The sequence below is a fragment of the Argopecten irradians genome, chromosome 4 (genome assembly GCF_041381155.1).
Source record: "Argopecten irradians isolate NY chromosome 4, Ai_NY, whole genome shotgun sequence".
NCBI classification, from domain to species: Eukaryota; Metazoa; Mollusca; class Bivalvia; order Pectinida; family Pectinidae; genus Argopecten; species Argopecten irradians.
In genome coordinates this window covers 45,147,869-45,173,702 of record NC_091137.1, presented here as the reverse complement: position 1 = coordinate 45,173,702, position 25,834 = coordinate 45,147,869, and the positions used below count along the sequence as shown (strand labels likewise).

General features: G+C 33.9%; 1 protein-coding gene across 2 annotated transcripts; it reads right to left on the bottom strand.

The window, feature by feature from the left end:
• Nucleotides 1–1,821: 1,821 nt before the first annotated feature.
• On the bottom strand, nt 1,822–25,834 carry LOC138321820 (L-tyrosine decarboxylase-like). Of its 2 annotated transcripts, none has more exons than XM_069265803.1 (11): nt 25,600–25,834; nt 14,951–15,304; nt 12,971–13,434; nt 12,184–12,368; nt 10,340–10,479; nt 9,592–9,806; nt 8,006–8,141; nt 7,153–7,374; nt 6,145–6,393; nt 5,624–5,755; nt 1,822–4,095 (listed from the first exon to the last, which is right to left on the bottom strand). In XM_069265803.1, exons 2-11 carry the CDS (start codon nt 15,290–15,292, stop codon nt 4,078–4,080), a joined length of 2,103 nt encoding a protein of 700 aa, XP_069121904.1. In that variant the 5' UTR covers nt 15,293–15,304; nt 25,600–25,834; the 3' UTR covers nt 1,822–4,077. The 2 variants fall into 2 exon arrangements, with proteins under 2 accessions (XP_069121904.1, XP_069121903.1); XM_069265802.1 differs by lacking the exon at nt 25,600–25,834 and adding an exon at nt 21,373–21,665.

The window sequence follows — 25,834 nt, the reverse complement described above, 5'->3', positions numbered from 1 at the left end:
TAGAATATATAAAGTATATTTATACATACGAGGCAGTAAACAAAGTCCACCAACGATACCCTATAACTTCATAATACTGACTGATCACCGTTATATCAACTGTCGTTCACCTTTTTCTTCAATTACCGTAATGTGAAATATATATGTGCAATATAAGTTACTACAATAGAATCTACATTGAACATACGAGATTTGCGCTCTCGAGCAAATGGACCTTGACCGAACGGTATTTGGGGCGAAAGAGACAACGTTACCGTACCGTTATAGGCCTACCGATTTTGACCGGGGGGTTGACGACTATGTAGGCTCAAAAACATTATCATCGTCACTTGTCAACTTCGTTTTTTTCACTCGATTGAACCAAAGTTCCGGTAATTTCAGTACCGGTAGTCGTTGTCACTTTACAGTTTATAATGCACGACTTTAATTAACTTTTACTAGTCGTATCGTCAAAGACATGGAAATTTTGACATGGTATTCGTCATTCAGTACGGTATTAAAAACATGAGCCTTTTTTTGTAAAATTAGCTGTGAAAGTAGTTAAAATGCACAGACATAAATGATTGATTCCTTACAGAATAACAAAAATTAAGTGTTAAATTGTTTATGCTTAAGTATGTTTAAATGAAACATGTATGCAGAAATCATTTTAAATTATTAATAACACCGTAGAAATGCGAAATGAAATTGTAGACCACACCTTGGCCTCATTGTATGACATTTGTACTGTCCGTGTACTAGAATGTGCAATGATAAATATTATTTGTATTTTGTAAAATGAAGAAAAAAAGAAAAAAATACATAAGGATGATGTATCATTATAATTCGCTAAACGTTGGTACCTTTTGGTGGCGGATAAGATATTAAAACTCCTCTTGATATTTTAACGACATCGGCCGGTATATCATCTAACTAGAAACTTTATCTGTCTATGCTTCCTCGATACTCCAGGGGTTCCGATCACTTACGATCTCTACACCCCTGGACTATCTCATTGTAAAGTTGAAAGCAGCTCAGAGGAAAAAATCTTAACCAATCAGAAGCCAGCAAAAATTCCTTTGAAATTTTGAGAGAGCGAGGTCAAAAATTCAAAGCCACAAAGTCAACCACAGTGTACCGTTATACGGCTCTTTTGGTGTACATCAAAGAACTAAATTGCCTCTTCTGTTCTCTTGCCTCCAGTTTCACTATGAGATAGTCTAGGGTGTAGAGATCGTAAGTGATTGGAACCCCTGGAGTATCGAGGATGATGACTACATTGATGAGTGTGTTATCACAAACAATTACGTGCTGCAGCTGTACATATCTATTGTATATTCGTTTATTTCAAATTATTGTCCTTTTCAGTGAAGTTATATTTGCCTGTTAACTACGTAACATAATATTGCATAATACTATTGTTCTAAGTGCCTTATGGGGGAAAAAAATCAAAATACACAGACAAATCTACTGTGAACGATTCTAATTGATTATTGCAAATGTTTATAGTATAGATACAATGCATTATATTTGTTAATGGCCTGTAAACAACGTAACAAAATATATTGTTCTAAGTGCCTTATGAAAAAAACCTTACAAATACATAGACAATTTTACCGTGAACGATTTTAATTGATCAAATGAATTCCTCATTAGTATAGATACAATATATGATATTTGTTCATATGTAAATGACTATAAGCGATATTCATTTCAAATCAAATCATTTAGTGACTAAAGGCATTACCTCAACGGTATATTTGACTTAAGAAACTTCATAATGACGGATGTCCTGTTTATACCATCTTATTTGTCGTAGGGTCAATAAAGTGCGAATTCTAGTTTTATGTTACATCAACATTTTATTTAACAAAGTCATACATGTACATAAGGATATTATATCTAATGCCCAATGTTATGACGTCACATAGCCCTTACGTCATCAACTCTTATGGAACTAACAACGTTAGGTTCCACAAGTTAATCAATGTAAACTACGTTTTCAAACAAATATCATGTGAAATAAGACATGAATTATGCTTAATTTGTACAAGAGAAAATATTAAAAAATGACCAATTTTATGACGTCAAACAATTATGTAGAACTAACAAAGGAAAGTATTATTTGATCATTTTTGTAACACTGACAAACAAAAATAAAATCTACTTTTTTCAAACAAATATCATATCTAATAAAACAGGGACTTACAATAGAATAAATTTGGACAATATGGTGTAATCAAAACATAGCATTAACCCTTAGTCGTTTTCTTTGATTCTACCATGACGGTTTAAACACCATTGAAACACAATTACATTATCGAAATTGCTAGTTTTGCATTTACTGTATAGCGCCTTAAATTAGTGGGGTCCATATTTCGCGGTTTTCTTTACGGGTCATATTTTCGGGACATATCAGGTTTTCTATGAGTTCTAAATATAATACTGATAATGAATCCCGCATCTATAACACTTCAACTGTTATACATCTCAACGACACTTATCTAATGTTATTCTGTGATTGCATATTACGGAATTGTCTGCCCTTGCGGGTAGGTATTGTTTGCGAGCACACAAAATGACGACGTCACAATGGATGTCTACAAGGGAGGTAACTCTATAATTTGCAAAGACAGAATGATTACAAAGTACATATATATATTTATATTAATATACCTCTACTTTATTTACGCTAATGAAAGTTACTTTGTTAAATTGACTAGCTCCCTACTTTTAACCAAAACCCTCGCTTAGCTGTGTGTTAGTCTTTCGAACTAGCACACACCTGGAAGCTAGCACACACCCGGACTCGGCTATTTCCGGTAAACCAATCAGATTCGAGGTGGGTCGGACTCGTTTCCGATCATGCCATCAGTTGCCAGGCGACGTAACAATTGGGCGGAGCTAGTTTCCGATCACGCCATCTCGGTTGACATAATTAAACGGCGTTAGTTTCGATCGGAAACTGTTACCGAACACGTCGTCATGTTTATCTTGTAAGTGAGAGATTTTTAAAAAATTCAATGTTGTCAAAGGACATTACCTTTTATATCTACGTGACGTATAGTTGTAATGTACAATTTTAGGCTACCTGTAAGTAATTAACGTCTCGGAATTTCAACAATACATGTATATATAAATTTAGTATTATGCCTAGTGATACATGTATAAAATGGCGAAATATTGAGAAATCATAGCGGTTTGAAAAGAAGCAAAACAAACCGGACATGGAATCACAATTATCATCTCGGAATAATTTGAATGTTTGAAGCTAAGATTTTGTAAATCTATTACAATGTAAAATTATCCCAATTTCTAATTACCATGGCCATACGGGACAGGAATATAGAGTAAGAGAGAAATTCATTTAATCTAATCACAGCTTGTGTATGTATCGGTATATTAAAACAGTTAAAGTATGGTGCTTAGTGATATAGCAATTTTCTGATTTCCCTCGAACTTGCCTATTTCCCTCGGCTCCGCCTCGGGAAATAGACAAGTCTCGGGAAACCAGACACTTGCTATATCACTCAACCCAATAATTTAACTGTATACTATGGTCCATCTGATATCGAGTGATGTCGCCCGTGTAAAGCTTTTTGCATAAGTCACTTGTGTAAAAGAATCTGGAGATTTTCATTGGCTGTGCTAGACAGGACATCCATAGTGAAGTCATAAAAGAAACAATAAATTGACCTCGAAGAAAAAGACGTCAAGATTTCGATGAAAGCGAGACTGCTTTTGCACCATATTTTGGTGATGAAACTCTTTGACATGCAGATTGTTGTAGTCACATTGCAAGTGATAAAACTTAGCTTGCATTGTTAGTTTCATAAAAAATGATATATGAAACTCGTCCCATTTTTTCGACCCATTTAAGAGTCTATAACAATGCAACGCTCGATATTGAGGACGATAGTTACAATTATCACGAAGCACTATTTGTAATGTTTTCCATGTGTAATTGAACACTGTTATTGCTCTTTGGTTCTATAAAACGTCAGTTTGAATCCTTTAACAATATCCAGATTCTGTTGATGATGATGCCTGGTAAATGATGGTTGCCATGTTTTTGTTTGTATTGAGTTTCTTTTACCTTCAGACTGACTCATTAATCTGTAATATAAAAATATAATAAAAAGATAAATAAGCAACCATATTATACAAAAGAACTCAAAAAAGAATACAGAAGAACTATTTTGCAATTTCCCCCTTTTTCTAGTTTAAATCAAGTTCGAGAAGGCTACTTTTCGCAGAATGAAAAAAAAATGATTTAATTTATTTTTAGGTTTATGGACATCCTCGATATTTCATGGATGACTGTCACTACCGTAATGTCCACCTCTGGAATATATCACATTATATCTGGAGGCAGTTCAGGAGAAAAAAAATAACCAATCACAGGCCTGCGGAGACTTCCGTTGAAGATTAGATACAGTGATCCCATCTTCAAACAACTCAGTCAACCACAATGTACCGTTATTCAATTTTATTGATGTTCTTCAAATATGTCGCACACAGAGCCTTAAGTTGTGTTATGACATATTCCAGGGTTGGATTACGATATTAACAAAGTTGGTAGTCAGATTTTCCATGCATGGAAATCAGAGCAAAGAGAGGTTGGTAATTGCTTGCTGTTGAATAAATTGAATTGATATCGGTAGATAATTATTAAAGCTACCACATTAGTGCCACCCAAATATCTATCTTAACTGAGAAGTAATTACCAAATGAAGGTAAACAGTAAAATTGCATTAGTATTTAAAATTGATAACTGATTTATTTGTTGTTCTATTTAAAAAAATCATTTCGGGCTTAAAAGTTTCGTTGTTAGTCTGGCACCCATTGAAGATAGAAATAAGAAAAATATCATCATTGCTTATGCGGATAATGATCATAGGCGTGCACCTCTATGGACACAAATCAACGTTTGATATAAGAAAAGTGTCAAATTGATCAGAACAAGGTCTTCGATCACCAGGCAAATACTATACGACTCTTTCATATGTGGATATGAAGGATAGGGATATTCTACCCGAATGTCACAAAATGTTGTAAAGCCCGAGGCTTGCATCGATGTTTTATTGCAATTTTATTACTATGATTTCCAGCTATTTTGAAATTTATTCTAAAAAAAACTGTGATTTCAAGTCAATTCTCCATACATGAAAATTGCGTGATGTTTTCAACACAAATCCCGTTGTTTGTATCTTATAAAGTAAACTAAGCCTAGTGTCTTAAAACATGTTAAAATTGTACCGCGCAAAATGCTAAGTTTGTTGTGCCGTCACAAGACTTTATTGCATGGGTAGCCATGCAAAAATATAAATAATATGTGAACAGCGAACGATTACCCAGAAGCTTAATTTAAATGATGAAGCCATGAAAGATAGCAATTAATTAATTAAGCAAATAAATTATTAATTAATTTAGTTATAACTTTTCGACTGTAAAAACAGGACCGCAGTGGTCAAGTGGTTCAGATGTCCCGACATATTACAGCTAGGCCTCTCGTCTTGGCCGCGAGTTGGTTTTCTCCTGGTACTCTGTCTTTCCTCCATTGACAAACCTGACGCGTCGTTAGATGACAATAGCTGTTAATATGAGATTAAACTAATAAATCCGAACCGGTAATTAATTTTACCTCTGTTATGCACTGTATGACAACATTCCGAAAGTGTTGAACCAACATCAATATGGTGTTGTCAGATGCCGTCCAGGGGTTGGTGACAGTGTTCTTCAGAAAGGTCAGGGAACTGTCAGTATCTGTGGATAACTGAAAATAGAACCAGAGAGGCAAAACGTACATGTATCCAAACATCTGCAGCAAGTGGAACATGTAACGGTCAGACTGGAACCTGTTACCTCCAAACAAGAAACAAAACATGTTAATGTTCAGACAACGGGTATTTTAATTATCGTTTTATATTTGCCCTTAATTTGTGTATAGTTAGCTGGGATGGGCGGTCACCATGGTGATTTAGGTCCCAGTGAGATACGATGTTTTCTTTCTTGGTCATGGGATGGGTTTCAACTAACCATTAACACTGTTATAGCATTAGGGATACATGATAAAGAGGTACATTTACATATCGTGTTCATTCCATGATTTCACAAAAACAAAAACGAGGAAATGTCTTACACACATACTCAAGAAAAACTTACCCCCAAGCGTTTTTTGAAGTTATTAGAAACTTTTAAGCATTCCTTTTGACCCAGGCTGGATTTTGTGAGGAACAGTGGTATATCACGAAGCGATTTTCGTTTCGGGTCTGTCTGTGATAACTTATCAAAGACAGCCAGGTTTAGATTGTTACACTTGTCAATATTGGTGTTTCCTTTCATGTTCACCGCAAAAGCATTTATGGCAGCATCTGGGCCGACCTCGGACAGGAAGTGCATCACCTCAGCATCCTAAATAAAAGTAACATTAAACATGTTTCAATCTACCACAAATTGGCTAGATCATGCATGGAAATTTGTATACGAAATATATATGCTAAACAGTTACACTGAAAGTAGAATTAACAATATCTATCTTGGACATCGCCTTTAAAACAATTCCATCCTAAACGGTTGATAAACCATCCTATTGATACAATCAATAACCATAATTCATTAAAATCAGCAATAATTTGAATAAGAGGAATGTCATCTCAAAAACATATGAAGCAATATTTCGAATAATTTCCAGAAATCATTTGTTGTAGTTGACAGATATTTACTATGACATATTTTCTGAGTGTATATTACGACGATGATAGTAACCCCTAGTACATCGTGGATGATTTTTGATACAAATACTTATTCAAATCATTATCAAATTGAAAACAATGTATAAGATAGAGACAAAAGTACAAAAAAAAGAAAGAAAAGAGTACTTTGCATGTACAAAATGGGAGTAATTCACGTACATATGTACCACGTAATAACGTTTTGTGCGGGATTATTGTTTCTCTTTGTGATGGAATGACGTCGAAAGATGATATCCCGCGCTAACGTCATTTCAGCGGAAAGATTACAAAGAATTACGTGTCATCACCACAGCATGGAGATTCATGCCATATACAAACGTTATACGTTATCACGTGGTACGTGAATTAGTCCCATTCCCTGTGTCATTCGGTGTTTACGTGATGAAGCTTGATCACACTTTTATAATAAAAACCATACTGTTACTAGATCCCCATATGATGCATGGAGGATTCGGTCTCTGATAAACGTTTTCGCTGATTCTTCATCGTACCCAAGCGTTTCTGGGATCGGTATCAATGGAACACACACAAAGTCATCGTCATCATTAGCGGACGTAAACCAGGCACAGTAAAGTAGTTTAGCACCGAGCATGGATTGTCCAAGAATTCGTCCATAACCTGAACTATGAAGTCCAATCACCTGAATATACAGAATTATAATAGTCTTCAGGAGTAGATGATTGTATTTACTTCATGTCTGCTTACATTAGAGACATACCGTGTGTGGTTAAATGATATGTTGTGAAATAGAAACACAAAAGAGAGGATATCATGTAATTATAAATTGCGCAGCAAATATTTAATAAAACGAAGAGAACATAAAATATTGTATGCTTTGAAAAACATTATAGATTTATGTCCGTATTTAATAGTTATAGGTAGACTATTTAGGCATTGATGTCACTATTTATTCATTTTTTTATTTCACTGTGGTATCCTTGTACCAAAAATGTATTTCATAACCCGATGAAATTCAAACATTGTGTCATCAATACTGATACTTATTTCTTCAGACTAGCTGATTAAATAAAATGCGAACCCGTTGATGTTCTCTTGGCGCTTAATTTTTCCAACTTAATACGCAATGTCAATGTTTTGATTGTGATGTCACAATAACGTGGGGTTTAGGCGCCATTTTTGGATTTTTTCTTCATAGAGATGTAAAAAAAAGATCGGCAAAAGGATTCAACAAGAAAACAAAGAAAAATTAATTTTCGCTTTTTGAACCATTTTCATTCTTTTTTCAATGATGAAACAGTTTATAGACCTACCTTATGAGCTAAGTATACTCCAGCAGGCGCCGCCCCCGGTTTCGATGCCTCTATTCCATTACAATTAGTGATAGTATCGGCATCCATAAACACCATATCAGTAGCAAACGCGACAAATGATTTCATATGACCGTTTCTACAGGGTAAAAAAGAAACATTGGTTATATAGGAATATATTTGACGTTACCTTAGAATAATCATGCATAAAGATTCCCTAGTCGTAGTTCATATCATGTCCCAGTCGGATAAACAAAGCTAGTATTATGAATACCTTGAGTAAATGGATGGTACGGTATGACTTCTGGATGAAGACATTATCCTGGATAACTACAATGACACGGAACTTGCAAATGAAAAAAAAGTATATCAGTCCTAAAAATATTCTTATTATCATATGAAAGCGACATTATATCATATTCTCCTACCATACAGCATATGCCAATTGAATACAGCCTCCGGAATGGAATTATTTACCTTCCATACAAAATCTTTCTGTTGAAGACAGTATCCTGAATTATTTATCTGTCATTCTCCGACAGATGAAGACAGTCTCTTGGAATATTTACTAGTCATATATTATCCACCAGATAAATGCATCCTGGATCAATTACCTGCCACATAGCCTCTGTCAGTTGCAGACATTCTCTTGGAAAAATTACCTTTCACACATTCTCCAACAGATGAAGACATTCTCTTGGAAAATATACCTGCCATACATTCTCCGACAAATGAAGACAGTCTTTTGGGATATTTACCTGTCATACATTCTCCGACAAATGAAGACAGTCTTTTGGGATATTTACCTGTCTTACATTCTCCGACAAATGAAGACAGTCTTTTGGAATATTTATCTGTCATACATTCTCCGACAAATGAAGACAGTCTTTTGGAATATTTAATGGTCATACATTGTCCGACAAATGAAGACAATCATTTGGAATAGTTACTTGTCATAAATTCTCCGACAAATGAAGACGGTCTTTTGGGATATTTACCTGTCATACATTCTTTGACAGATGAAGACATTCTTTTGGGATATTTACCTGTCATACATTCTCCGACAAATGAAGACAGTCTTTTAGAATCTTTATCTGTCATACATTCTCCGACAAATGAAGACAGTCTTTTGGAATATTTAATGGTCATACATTGTCCGACAAATGAAGACAATCATTTGGAATAGTTACTGGTCATAAATTCTCCGACAAATGAAGACGGTCTTTTGGGATATTTACCTGTCATACATTCTTTGACAGATGAAGAGAGTCTTTTGGAATATTTACCTGTCATACATTCTCCGACAGATGAAGACAGTCTTTTGGAATATTTACCTGTCATACATTCTCCGACAAATGAAGACAGTCTTTTGGAATATTTATCTGTTATACATTCTCCGACAGATGAAGACTGTCTCTTGGAAGATTTACCTGTCATACATTCTCCGACAGTCGAATAGTGCCTTCTGGATTATTAACCTGTCAAATAACCTCTTTCAATGTAAATTAGACCCCTGGTTTATTTCTCTGATATTTTAGTAACATGTGCTTATGTCTGTAAAATGACAATATCCTTATTCCTCTACCTACCTGTAACAAAGTCCCCCGGCGGGATAAGGGCAATACCCAGATTTGTGGGGATCTATCGTCACAGTGTCAACGTATTTCAGACAACTCAGCTGAGTAAGTGCGTAGTCACTTATTGGAAACTTTGGTACCGTCTGTTCTTTTCCTTGAGGGTGCCTTACCAGTGTGGTGAAGTATCCACCCCAGGCACCATCTACCAGTATGCAAAAGTTCAATCCCTGGATCGAAGAGAAAATGCAGGGTTAGTTTGTAGTGATAGTCATACAACTATAGTCTCATTCCTAATATGGTGTGCTTTGTTTACATAAATATGGAATGTTGGAGATGTAAGAAACCTATAGTTCAATAACTGCTTAGTCACTCCCTAACACGTACCCCAATCCGTCGTAGGAGGGAGGTGGCGGGCTGAAAATTGAACAATTCCAAATCGCCATCGCGACCCAACACAGAAAAGAAAGAATGCACATTTTATAAATGTATTGTTTGAAAGATGGGTTTATGGTTACTTTATCGTAATTATGAATTTGCAGATATGACGTTTTACCAGTAAGTTCGATCTAGATCATGATTTGGCGTACGAAAATTTCAGACGTAGAATTATCATAATTCATGTAATATAATCAACAGTTACAGTTACAAATGGATTGTTTGTCTTTAAATCTAGGCCTTATTTGTCCTCTTCTTCTTGATAATTAACGAACAAAATAATAAGATGATAAAAACTCTCAGAAATCAAGTTGAGCTATCCTACCTTGGTCCTGAATTCGGCTCTAAGTTTGATGACATCCTCGATTGGATCAATGGCGCCATGTTGTGTTGTTCCTGCCACACAAACCACTGCAATAACGGGAATCTTCTTTGCCAGCTTCTCATCTAGGAGCTTCCACAATGCTGAACACGAAAACATGGAGGACTCATTACTTTAAATCAAAGCATTTTGGGACAGTATGACATGGTAATGAGTGGTAGCAAATTATATTTTGAACATCAACCAAAAGCTGTAGGATCCAATTTTCAAAACAAACTTAAGTCAAAAACTGACTCAAGTTAGAATTTTACACTTTTGCACTTCTGCACTTTTGTTTCGAGAAATTGGAGTCAGCTGAATAAGATGATGCTAGTTAGATTCATCGGATACAAACTACTCTGTTGCCAGCTAGGTGTTGTGTGATCTCATTCAATCCGTCGCGCCATTTACCTGCTTTACAATACATGTTACCATGCCAGATCTCATACATACATATTTATATCAGGGACCGGAGTTATGAGCCTCTTCTACGTTACGAATTATACTGTTGTATTTATGTAACCATGTAAGAGGCGATATGCGTGTTACTCTTCAATAAGGCTGGATAGGAGGAATTGTAAGATTAAGATACTTAAATTATGATAGACTAAAGGCTTGACGTATATATGACGGTACATTCAAAGCTCTAATATAGAGATCTAGATTACATATATATTCAAAGGTGAATAAACTACTTAATTCAATATTTTGAAATTTCATAATGATTTTTTTCATAAACATGATACACAAAAAATAGTATCCGTATTCTAGATTAAGACAAATTTATAAATGGTCTTAATTAATGAGTGTTAGACTTATTCGGCCGAGCCCTGGCGAGCAAAAGATAAACCTTCGAAACCACATTTATAAAAATTTCAGATACATTGAACGCAAATTTAAGAAACTTATACCACATAACTATAAAACTTAATTTTGAAATAATTAATTTTTGTGTGTTTTCATACTATATCCTTTCTGATTGGCAGGTCCTTTTTCTTCATATACATTGAAGAAAATATCTGAGAATAGCGCAAAAACCCAACGTTATCATGACGTCAAAATAGAGACGTCGACGTTGCGCAATGATTTATAAAAAATGATCCATTGAAAAATCAATTGAATCGTAGTTTAAACGTATTTTATATTATCAAATAGTCTGAAAAATTAATTATAAGCATTGATGAAAATATTTTTTAACTTCATCGGGTTATGAAATAAATTTTGTTTGCAAACTTTTGTGAGAATCTGCTACGCGGATTCAGACAGTTTGCAAACAAAATTTCTTTCATAAGTTAAAAAAAATAGTGACAATAATCAATGCTTAACAAAAAATCAACGCTAAAATGTACTGCGAAATTCCAGTAGATGCGACCATTTTGTCCCACTGTCTTCTAATCCTTACATCATGTTAATTTTTCCGACGTCACTTGATTGTTCCTGCCATGGCGTCAGAATCAATTTTCTGCTAGGCACGGCCAATGGAAACTGATCAATGTTAAATTACACTAGTGACATATACCAAAGTATTACACGGGCAAATTCACTGAATATTAGACTGCTGATGTGATCAATATTTAATACTAAAATGTTTAATCGTGGATTTTCTTATTCCGTCTTTGTTTATTTACTTGGGGATATTTATTGAGTTTGAAATTATGTGTTTATGAACGCAATGATATATTTTCAGGAAAAAACTATATGAGTTCGTTCACAAAAAAGGACGTCATAATCGATACCCACCGACAAGAGAGATAACTCTGTGATATGCAATGACGGAATTGATACTGAATTTACCTGCGTTATCTTACCTGCAACATCTAACCTTGCATGTTCGTCAAAGGGGACACAGACAAGGTTTCGAACGCCGATCCCCACAAGAGTGGCCGCCTTGCCCCAGGAGAAATGATTGGATGCCGATGCTACAATGATGGGGGCTATCCTCAGGCCATGCATGAGATAGAACTGGACAAACCCATTGTGCGCAAGAGTGTACCTATCACATAGAAAAATAGTTCTGATACATACAGAGGTATTTAGTTTCGAAAAGCAACACATAGTATAGAATAGCATGTAAATAGTGGTATCATCTATGGCCGCATTTTAGCATATCAAATCATTGCATGAAACTGTATTGGGTAAACTTATATTTAAATTCCAGAAGTGATTTAATTTCAGAAAAATAAAGATTATATGTATACATGTATTATTTGCGTTAAAATAACATTGAATAAATTAGGTAGTGAAATATAGAGGTTTGACATTGATCATGACTGTGATGGTGGAATACAATAATTCAAACCTTTTTATAAAATTAAGTATAAAATTGTAATTTACTCCTAGAATATATACATGTATATGTATAGTCAATAATGTCAGAAGAAGACCACCCAAAAAATATTGAGCCGCAGAATATAAATATATACAATCAGTCTGTCCGACAAATGCAAAGTGGTCTTATACACAGGCCCAACTCTATTAAAATGCTAATTTGGTCTAATTGAGCAAGATATATTTATATGAATGTGGTTGCTAAATCAGGTTTCACTGTGAGTAATTTATTACATAACTTTTCTTAATTTTAACAAATATTCCTACTTGTTGATCAAATCTTTGAGATCGATGACAGGTTTCTTGGTGATTCGTTGGATTTCGTGCGGTAATGCTACAATATCGTCAAGATCGAGATTCAGTAAATCCCATGTAGAGGTGTTGGTGATTTTCTGCTTTCTTCCCAATCTTGGAATGTACACGGTTAGTTCTTTTGCAGTGTTTAAAAACCTCTCTTCTCTTATAGCCTTTTGTACAGCCAGTGGGAAGAATTTGATATTCCTGGACGCCCACAAGGCTTCTATATTTGCAGTAGATCCGCCGTTAGTGATATGCCCCCAGGGGTTATGTGTGGACTCAAAACCGATCATTTCACACAACTGTCTGCCCGCCTCTATTTCCAGCCGCGTTGTAACTGGTCCAAGCTCGGTAGTGGCATTGTTAGCGTTCGTCATCCAGGCCGATAGGTAGCCTAATCTGGCAGCCATTGTAGCTTCTGGTACCATGTGAGCCTTGTAAAAAATGAGACTTAGTAGAAATAAAACATCTCTATATGAAGTTCCTACATTTTTTGACCTTCAACATCTCCCTGCGGTGGCAGAGTGGTAACTATGTTTCGACATATTACAACAAGCGCTGCACCTCTGGACCGCGATTTCGAATCCCGTATAGGATAGTTACTAGGTACTGACCGCTAGTCGGTAGGTTTTTTTCTCCGGGTACTCCGGCTTTCCTCCACCACAACGGAAACCATATCTGATAGATCCGTTTAATAGTGTCGTTGCGCATAAACACAAACTCTAAATACAAAGCAACGTCTTGAATGAGAGTGTAGTTTTTACGTCACATAGTATTCTGGCGTTTTTTATTTAAAATATTATCTTCGAAAAACTGGCGTAAATACGAATTATTATCGAAATAATCGTTTGGACGCTTGTGAAATTAAAATCTAGCGTGATAATTTTCTAACCGATAAAATCCATAAACTGACGGCAGGTAGACAGCTATTGGTGTTATCTCGTAATACTTATTTGAATATTGTTTTACACTTAATATAATAGCGTGCCTTTAGTGGGCGCCTGTTGTGTTTGAAATATAGTTCTGGTTACTTAATTAGCTGTACCCTCATTAAGAAAACAAAAGATATATATTGTTTTTTGCTCAGAAATGTATCCAGTTATTGTTTCAGTCAATACTTTGCATCGCTTGCAAATCATTTAACTGATGTTCAATTTATGGGCGCCTGTTGTGTTTGAAATATAGTTCTGGTTACTTAATTAGCTGTACCCTCATTAAGAAAAAAAAGATATATATTGTTTTTTGCTCAGAAATGTATCCAGTTATTGTTTCAGTCAATATTTTGCATCGCTTGCAAATCATTTAACTGATGTTCAATTTATAAAAATGGCTATTTAACACAAACAACGAAATTATTACTCGTGACGTTTCGATAACCACAATGTTATCTTCATCAGACGTAAAAACAATATGTTTACACTGGGGAGGTATGTTCGTGCGAGATGGAATCCTCAGTGTGTAAGTGTGTACGATATGTTTACGAGTAATAAGTCAAGAAATAATTCCGTTTATTTTGTCAAATAACCATTTTTATAACATTCTTTACCAACCTGAAGAATATGTTTCGCAATGTTCATTTTTTTCTGATTAGCGAATCACGGCATTGACAATGAAGAAATAGCCTATTAACGTAGCATTTCTGATCTGGTTGTTTTTTTCTCAGCATGACATTTAATATAAAAAGATATCATTCGTATGTGTATGCATTCTTCTGTATGTAAATATGTAACAAAAATGGCGAATCAAAAATATATCAATTTGTATGAAATGATATATTAATTTGTATCAAATAACACATAAATTTGTATTAAATAACACATAAATTTGTATTAAATAATATGTCATTTCGCATCAAATATTACATTAATTTATATTAAATAATAATTGATATCTCATTTGATAACTGATTTAAGAGAATATTAAGGGTTATAGAAAAATGTAAAAGCTTACCTGATACCTCACGCTTGCGTATGGAATAGATTCAGTAAGTGCGTCATTCAAAATTTTAAGCTCCATTTTTAGCTTTTCCATTTCTTTTTTGTAGGTGTGTGTTGATTTCACTTCAGGAGTAATCATCTTAGGGTCGTTTGGGAAGTAGTTTTGCGGTCTTGCATTTTGCTGTATTGCTTCGATGGCTAGTTTGCAAAATTCATCCTTATTTTCAGCTGTAGGTCCTATAAACCAAGCACCCAGTTTCTGCCAATGAGTATCAAACGTTTCAGTTTCATCCTTAATATCGTTGACGTCATTTCCGTTTCTGATAGAAGTTTGAAAGCCGTTAGTTCCATTCATGACGTTCTTTGTCTAAAATATGAAAAAATCTCTATCAGTTAACTTCATTTTGTATGATATAAACCAAGTTATTTTGGCGAACAATTAAATTTTGTGTAGCAATAAAAGTCGCAAATTTTAATATCCACGAAAATGTTTCAAATTTAGTTGAAGTAGAAGAGGCTTCGATCGCAAAACCATTAAAAACTGAAAAATATAAAATCATGTGAAAACGGGAAATTAGTCACCACGAAATAAAGCTGGTTTACAGTATATACTGAAAATATGCTTACTCCAGTATACCAACAATTACCTATTCGACCTTCTCACTCAATGACGATTCCAAAAATGCACAATCGGAAGCGTTAGATACGTGCCTCTAGCTGTGGGCTCACTGTTTCAATCATATCAATATCTTGTTTTAACCACAAGCACCATAAATCACATGGATGGGACATGGATGAGTTGTCTTAAAATGTATCTATATTTGATGACGGTGCATATAACACATGCATATACTGTATACTATGGTGGCACATGCATATATACACATTGATATAAAAGTTCACAGTGGGTGGTGTGCTATCGTAAATAGACGTAACACACTGAATAATGTATATATTGCCAGGTCTGTCCCATATACCGTAACCGCAATATACGCCCACCATATGCTTATGATATGGTTTAAAAACAAGTATTGTGGCGTGGACATAACAGCTATAATATACTTCATCATTGTGGTGAATTATATACGACTAAACCAAATTAGTTAAAAGCTCACTACCTTTCCGATTTTTTTTAACATAAACGTAAAATGAGATTTTTTTTTTCTTTATTTTGAGTGTTGCAAAACGTATTAGCTTATCGTTAATGCTACACTTATCGACACCTTCCGAACGATTTAGTTAAAATAAATTAAAATTTTATTTTCATAACGCGGGTCGTCTTGTGTTTCCTACCGTCGTCCTAGCTACCGCGCGTTATTTGTCTATACCCGATTACTGCGCTAGACGCGAAATGAATCTTCACTGTTAACATAGATTTACGCAGAAATCTTGTATATGCTTGATGTTGTAACCTCTTCTTAGGCCATCTGTATATATTTTCTTATGTTATTTTTGTTTTAAAAAATCTTTTGATTTTTGTTTAGGAAAGTTAGTAGACCTTTAAGTATAGATGTTGCTATTTTTTATTTTTTTTTCATAGGCGTATGGAAGGTTTCCGAGTCACACAAAAAAGTTTTCATAACCTCAAAAAATAAAACTTTTTTTAGACTACTTAATAAAATACACATATAAAACTCCATTCTTTTCAAATTAGAACTCAGTGTCATTGTCTATATTGTGACGTCACTGTAAACAATGTCGGATATTTGGGCCGTCTCGTTTTTCGCATTTTTTATAGAGGTTTAAAAAATAGAATTAAGTAGAAGGTCAGATTAATTACTTTAAATTAAACTTCGGGGACATCGGGGTTTTTTTTTTTTTTTTTTTTTTTTTTTTTTTTTATTTTTTGTTTGTTTTGTTTTATATATATATATATATAATGTGACCATAATGATATTAAATTTTAGATTTCCGAGAGGATGTGTATAGTAAATTGAAATACTGTTAATTTAATTTGGTGTGTGATAAAATTCGCTATTTTCGAGGGCGTTGTGAATTCGCGTAAATTAAAAAAAAAATCGCGAAAAATATTCAACTGCCAATAATTTCAGTTTCAAATTTAAAAATAAACAAAAAAAAAAAAACAAGAAACATTGGAAAAATGATCGATAAATAGGCATAACCTATATGAGTTCTCTCACTTAATAAGAACTAATACATAAGGAAATACATAAGATATAAAGTGTTGTTTATAAAATATAACAGTATAAACATCTTAATATTATAAGATATAAAATTTGAATGTGGAAGTTTGTAGTTATGGATATTTTTTCAATGATGTTTAATTGCCAAAAACTGTAAATATATAGAAGAATTTTGCCAGGTTTCAAAAGATTATTGGTATTGAATCAGGTATTCAATGAAAGGGTTCCCTCGACCCATAGGATACAGACAAAATATGTCCTTATCGGCTTATTAACCATTGGTAACTGCCACCACATTTGAGTTTTTATCTGTACTCATCTAGTAATGTCGAGATGAAAACAATTTAGTTCATGTTATACGTGGTGATATTTACGTTTGTTTCAAATATCACCTTTTCATGTGAAAATCTAATTTAAACAGCAATTCTGGCTTCGAGCTTCAAAGGCAGATCGCGAATAGTAAAACAGCTTAAATTCAAATTTGACGTTTGCATTTTGCGAAAAGCTTGACCCTCATAAATAATGAGATATGCGGTAACTTTGTATGGGAACCTTATGGTGTTTTAATATCGGGTCCATGTTCAGTTCGATCAAAATCATTTGTGATCTATTTTGATACATCTTAAATCATATATATAATCCGATTTACCCGATAATATTAGACATTGGACATGTAGATTACATGTTAAATTGAGTTTCTAGATGTTCAATTCAGTTTTGTGTTGATGCCAATTCCCCCTTAATCATCTTGTTCACTGAAGCGTGAAAATCTACAGCGTATTACGGGTTCACGTCAGTGTAACAGTAATCTTCGTTTTAGATATGCGCACATCGAGGATTCCTTAATTCGTGTTCAATGGTTTACCGTTAAAAAGGTAATAATTAACTTGTCCACATATCTATGAATCAACATTGGGATTTTGTTAATTGATGATTGAATTGGAAGTTTGTTATTAGTTACGCTAATATGTTATCAACCTCAATATGCCAGGAGTGTCACTGACGTGGATAAAACGTAAGTTATAACCCCTGGAGTATCGAGGATGAGTTGTTATTAGTTACGCTGAGTATGAAAGTTTCTTGCAAAAGAAACTATGACTCATGTCTTGCGCAATATGAATTAAAATTACTATATGTAATAAGCCCTTGACAATCCGGACATCTCGAACCCAGCCTATACCGTCCGGGTTACGAATTTTCTGGACTGCCGAATTTTCTGTTCTAATGTGTCGTATGTATCGTTAAAGTAATCTGTGCTCTAGCATTTCCGTCCGGACTGGGAGTTTTTCGGACTGTCGGCGTCCGGATTATCGGATGTTCTTTGTATTGTCAATAGAAAATATAGTTTAATTCCTTATGTTTATTCTGCTGTTAATGATTTGTTGCTAAAATATGAAGAATAAAGAAATAAATTCAGCGATTTTCAATATCAAACGTTATATTTGGTTTATAAAATGGCAAGGCATTTTTGCTGTGTTTTTAAAAAAATGTTGAAGATTTACTTCGTGATAATTACCGATGGCTGGTAATTTTTGCGAGCAAAAATTTTCTCAATTTTGACTTTTTTATCTAATCAAAATTTTCTAAATTGGCTATAAATTACAAATATTTATCTATCGTTTATTATTTCGCGGATGAAAATTTCGCGAAAACATCATTGCCCCGCAAATTCCGAAAATAATATATTATTCCCGCGAATATTGCCAGTTTTACAGTATAAATTTATTCTTCATGGTACATCAGCCAGGGAAATGTGAGTTTGTTATTGGTGCCGTTTTATCCGTTTACCTATCGGAATACTTCCCTTTGGGAATACCGTTTAAAAAAGCTAAAGCTTATACAGACATATCTATCATTACCATCTTGTGGAAACATCAAGGAATAAGCTAAAGATATATTGTTTGAAGTTTTAATAATCTCGGTCAGCAATTGCTGTCTTTATTGCTGATTCACCATTAGCTGAAATATTTCCTGGTGATATTCATTCATGTAGAGAGTATTTCATCTTGATGTATTTGTGTGAATATCACTAACGGGTTTTTAAACGAGTTCGGAATGGACCTGAAACATGTGTTTGCATGCTTAATGTGTGTAAGCAGACAGTATGACCTTATGCAATTTTCACAGACTGTGTGACAGATATTCGTATTTAAATTTCAAAGAAATATTTAAATACGCATTACAGGTAAATATTTTACGAATGACTATGATGACTCGGCATGTTTGTCATGGTGAGATAAATGAGTTACCTATCCATTCAGTTTTAAGATATCATAAAAAGGTAAATAACATTTAAGATTTCAACATACTTAAATGATATATGAGCATTGATGTTATCGTCCTGAAAAAGAAATTCTCGATTCCTTCACTAACATTGACTTAAAATAATCTTCAAAGAGTGCTCATATCATATGAAATTTTATGAAATAAAAATTATTATATGTATAATTGACCGATAACACCAGGCAGTATATAGCGACGGTTTGTGCTCGCAAACGCACGTGTATCTATTCAATGTTCTAGCAAATGACGTGACTTTACATTTTGCAAAGTACAAAATGTAAAGTAACGTGCGGTGTCTAGACGGTTTGATTGACAGCAGGTGATCCATCAATTACTAATGACCTCACTTTCCTTCAGATTATTGTTATCTTTCTAGCGTCTACTACAAGTACTTGATCATTCTTGGTGATATCGTCATATGATCTGAAGATTTATTACATACCACCTGTGAAATATTGCTGTGTGCTGTGATTATGATGTCACAATAAAAATCAATGACGTAACATCACTATTTCAATAAAATAAGAACATTTGGTATTCATTTTCAAATTTTAACTTTGATAAAAGTTAGGATCAGGGTTGATTATACTTTTTGTCAATTCATGTTATCAACTTTTCCCATACATAGTTCTTATTTAGAAATAGGCGTTTATACCATAGATAAACGCTGGAATACTTAATTTGGAACTAATACCAATAAAAAAACCGGCATGACTTAACCAAAATTTTACTGTTTTGTACATACACGACAAAGTAATAGACCCATTCGTGTATATGTAATCAGAATTAAAAGAAAATGAAAGTTCCAACTTTTTCATACTTTTGGGAGTAGTTCATATCACAGTCCGCCATTAAACATTGGGGTCCATTGTATTGTATGCCGAACCCTAGCCAGCGTCAGTGGAATAAATTGGCGTGTTTAAATTATAATGTACACGGTCTTGTCTAACTCGTCGGTGGCTGATTATTGCATTGGTTTAGGGTATATATGGTACGTACTTAATAATATTATAAAAACAGGGTCATTTAGGACGCGTCAGGTTTATAAAATGTTGGAAGTACCCGGAGAAAAACACCCACTAATTGCCAGTGCTAGTTGGATATAATAACAATAGCAATGTATATTCAATGAATGAAACAAACAAAAACTATTGTATAAGTCCATGTGGAATTCTATCCGCCAGGTCTAACCATATTTTGTAACCCCTTAGGGATTATCCATATCAATAACATTCAGTAGTGTTATCAATGAAGTGCGAAGTTCCTTTTGAAAAACATTTTATTGCATTATCACTTTTATGGCCTATTCATTCAAATAAGGTATGTGCAATAACAGCAATATTGTGATAACATCACAGAATTTTTTTTAAAAATTGAGAAAAGAAAAGAAGAAACCCGAGAAACATTAACAGAAAAGTTTTAATGAAAGCAAACATGGATTAATACATGGGCTCCATAGAGTATATTGCCATAGTTGTGCTGAAGAAAAATAAAAATTCAAAATATTCGCCAAACTACGTCATCTATAACTTATTATCGATAATTTGTGGGAAAGTATTGGAAACATTGATGTGGTTAAACAATGGGAGATTGGTTTATGTTTTTACTTATAATGATAGTTTCAGGCTCCTAAAATGACCCTGGTTTTTGATATTAATACTATTAAGTACATGCCAAATGCTATTAGCCACCGACGAGTTAGACAAGACTGTGTACATACTTATGTAAACAAACCAATTTACTTTACCCCATAGTGCTATTAAATATTTCTCTACTTTCATTGTCCCGTATTACTGTTCGTGTCATATTACGTAATCGTGTTCGTTTTGTGTGTCTTGATAAAGGGGCAGAACGCCTCGAAAATTGGACATTTTTTGTCCACACGGTTGGAATTACTTCTTTGTCCCTCCTACAGACTTACGTTTGATGGGATCCAAAGTAATCTGAAAAATCCTGTTGATATTACTTCTTTGACCTTTTTTACTTATAAAGATAGATTTTGTCTTACCTGAAATGGTCGCTGTATCTCAGTAGTCTTGTCTATGAACTGTTGTCGTCTTTCACGTATAAAATAATCCTATATGGACCTATCTTAAACTGTTACAAAACACATTTTTCGTAATCATTCCCCTAGAGCGAGTGGACCTCTCCCGGAATCACTGTGTCAGATCACCCAACAGACTATATAAAGATTAGGCTTTTCACATATGGTTAGTTAAGCAAAACCAACTAGCTTTGAATAAAACACGCCTGAAAAGCTTTTTAGAAAAAACCCCAATTCGCTCGATAATACCGACGAAACGCCATTACCATTACTGGTAAAATTAAGTTGATGTTTAGCTGTGCAGTACGCTTATAGAATGATACAAAGTATGTTTACGTTAATATTCCACCTGGACGAATCTAATAGATTAAGCGTGAATAAGGATGACAGGTTTACTGGAAACACTGCTTTTTAACTTCGGGTAGAGTGAAAGTTTAAGATTAAATCATGAAATAGCATGAAAAAAGGCATTTGCTTTGTTAGTCACGTCCATAAAGGATGTAAATTAGTTTGTTATTTTGTATGCGAACAAATGCCAAGAACTAGTTTTAAGGCTCCATGCAATACGGGGGTTTCGAGATCCCAAAACGACATGTAATTTATACATATTTAGAAATAAGAAACCTTGTTTTGCAGAATAGATGATTTACATAACCGGATAGTACAATGACGTGATTTTAATTATGCAAGACAATAAGACAACAATTATATTAATTACAGTGCAGGTATATGAACTTTAAAAGTGCATATATACAATGTAGCATGTCTAATTGCGGTTTAATAATAGAAGCTGACTTCTCCGTGGTCTGCCTGATTTAAGATAGCCAGTATTACGTAGCTTATTTATACAAATATGACGCAACATTAACGTATACGTATTGACAAGCCTAAATAATAGTATTGTGCGCATGCATGTAACCATAATCATTTTTCCCTCTAGTAAATACAATGTCCGTTATGATAAAATCACAGAAAGTGTGAAATAGAAATATTGAGCGAAGAAAAGACAGTACGGTCATTGGAGGCACTAAACACTGTGTCGTTGACTTAACGAATCGTTTCGTAGGCGTGAATCAAGTATGTTTGGACGCCTTTCTTTAATGTGTTATAAGAATAACAGATGCGTAGAGTGTACTCCCGTAAGTACATATCTACTAGGTACGGGGGTTAGAGAAGCATGAAATTACGGTACTTAGTTACTTAGTCCAGGACATTGTTGATAGAGAGCTTTTCCTCGTACAGTATTCGTCTACAACCATCAATATGATTCAAATGTCATGATGGATAAGGATACTCTACCCGAGAGTCACAAAATACAGTAAATCCCCAGACTTGCTGAGGTTTTAAAAACATTTTGTGACCCCGAGGGTGGTATTTCCCCACATTCGCAGACGAAAGAGGTTTATTTTCAATTATGAAAGAGGGCCATTTGAGAAATAAGTTCGAAGAAAACAGCAACACGTGAAGTGGTTTATTTTTTGCGTACTAGCATAAATACAGTACGTACGTGTACACTGAAGTCAAAACTTTTTGAAAACACCAACTATCCTTTCTTTATATGCTCTTTTTTCATGATTGTAGCAATATGGTATCTCGCACTTGTGAGAACTCGAATGGAACGATGTCTACGTGTTTTAGATTTATGATTTTCACTTATGTGTGACCGTTTAAGTGACACGATCGGGTAAAACACTGTCACACTCGACCAATTTATGAATCTTGACAACCTAAGCGATAATTTGGTAAACATGAATTAGCTTTTAATTTTACACAGGAAAATAAATGTTCAACATGAATATTGACAGAACTGTAAAAAATCATTATATTTACGTCTATAGTGCAGTGAAATAATTACCGATAACATACAGTTAAACAAGTTGTAGTCTACTAATATGGAATGGGAAAAATATTATATCTATGACCTAACTCGTGAATGGACATCCTTTCTTTAATGTGTTATAGGAATAATTGGTACGTGAACTTTACTCCCAACACCAAGTACATATGTATCATGTATGGTGCTTAGAGAAGCATGAACTTACTAGCCAGTTGGTCCAGGCCTCGGGATCATGAAACAATCTTAAGTCCAAACCTGTCTTAAGTTTAGACTTAGCCAATCAAAGATGACGTTACAAAAAGTTACGTCATTTCTGATTGGCTAAGCCTTAACATAAGTCTAAGATTGCTTCATGATCCTGGAGCCAGGACATTGTCTGCGGATATAGAGCTTTTCTGTCAATAGTCGTCTACAGTCACACATATGTAATTAAATGTTATGAAAGATATTCTACCCGAGTGTCACAAATTGTAGTAATAGACTACTCAAGACTTGACCAGGGTTTTACAGATGTACAACATGGGTAGCCATGTAATACAACCTTAAACGACATGGGTGTATTACATTTCATAAACCAGTATTATACTCGTAGGTATGAGAGAATAAACATTGTAATATCATGGGTTCTATCGAAACTCGAAACACATCTCATTCTAATGGCGGTGATCTAAAACTAATTTATTCTGAGAGTAAAAACCAAGAAACCGGATACGGAGTTCCGGACTTCATACTAAATGCGGACAACAACGTTAAATATGTTCATGAACTATTTATGTAAATACACTACAAACATATAGTCTTCTGGTTTTTAAAAAGTGCATCATTTACTTGACATTGATATTTATATATGATACGTTGTAATACCCGTTTCCGATTTTAACACAACGGTAAATAAACGATATAAATATTTCGTTATGGATATACGTTTCTTCAACATCATACTATGACGTATTATTGTCGGATTTTTATGCCGACATTTCATCATAACATTTTCACACATGCGTGACTTCTTACGTGACAAGATCAGGTGAAACATTGTCAAGCCCAACCTAAACGATATTTTGGCAAAAACGAATTAGCTTTAATTTTACACATTGGGATTGAATGGATTTTTCTAATTTTAAAGCGGCAATGAATAGCAGAAGCTATCTACATACCCTGTGGAGCGTGTTATATTATACATTTTTATCCGTGCCTTTGAATGCTTTTTTTTTTCACTGCTGAATTCCTGAAACCTAATGGTTTTCAATAATTAAATGAAGATTATATAGTGTGTCAGTGATGGCATCTATATATCCAAACCGATAGTTTTTGCCACAGTTTAGTATTAATTGCTGTTATAACACAGAAAGGGATGTTAATGTTTAAAAATTAAAAGGTTTCCTCTCTTTCGGCAAAGAAATAACTTGTAACAAGCCAGCCGATATTTTACAGACATATAACTACAATAAAGATTAAATAAAAAAAAAATAAATAAAAAAACATTTTTTTTCTTTCTTTAGCCTGTGATATTGAATTTTACTTTTTTTCATACGTGAATTTGAATTTGTAACTTTTCTTTTTTATTTTTGCCAATACTTACTCCTAAATGTGTTCCTATATGCAAAAAAAAATGATTTTTTTTTTTTCATTTTTAATTTACAAGCTGATTTATAAATCTTTAAAAAATATAAGATATGATGATTAATTATTTACATATCCAAATACGTATCATGACGTGTGATTTTATTCAAGGTAATAAGACAAAATGTATGGCAATAAGACAAAATGTATATTAATTACAATATAAGTACATGTACTTTAAAAGTGCATATGTCTATGCTGTTTATATAATGTAACATGTCTAATTGCTTAGTACTGGAAATTGACTCTATTTTTAGATATCAGTCATGGTCTGTTTGATTTAAGGTTTCATTATTTCATTGCTTATCTATGTTAATATGATGAAACATTAACATATTGAAAAATCGTGACTTCCCTATCCTAAATAGTTATATCATATACATGTTACCATAACACAGAAACAATTATCTCTATGGGTTTAAGCTCCCACTAAATGATAAAATTATATTTTGCATGTTTATAAATTATTACTTTCTTGGAGTCAATCAGACCCCAAAAGCTCGTAAAGATGTAATGTATGTTTTAAAATGTAAGTTTCAGAATGAGCAGCAGGTTCGGAGTATAAAACGCAATAAAAATATTCATAGACTTAGTAGGGGTTTAAAAGCTATAAAACCCGATACAGCCCCATGCACATACCAAACATTTCTATCGTGATCTACGCCACTGGTATGGAAATCTGTTATTGGATAATTGAAACCTTTGATTATAGAAAGCTGGATAATATTTACCTGTAGTCATTTTATCAAAATCCCTTTTCTGCATTGTCTCTGAGAGTGATCGTTCGACTTGAGATGGTAGATACGTATTCATTCGTATATGATGTGTTTATTCACAATCCTCATTGTCACCCGAAGGTCGATATTTACCATATATAAAACCGGCTTTTTCGAAACAATTATCATATCTAACATAACAATTAATCACCTCTGATTCGGTACATATGCTGTTTTACCAACCTGGTAG

Coding starts and splice junctions, on each gene's coding strand:
- LOC138321820 (XM_069265803.1), bottom strand. CDS start 15,292: ATGAATGGAACTAACGGCTTTCAAACTTCTATCAGAAACGGAAATGAC. Junction 10,480..12,183: donor TGCAAGGTTAGATGTTGCAG/GTAAGATAACGC, acceptor TTTCGTGTTCAG/CATTGTGGAAGCTCCTAGAT. Junction 8,142..9,591: donor GCCGGGGGACTTTGTTACAG/GTAGGTAGAGGA, acceptor TTTACCCTGTAG/AAACGGTCATATGAAATCAT.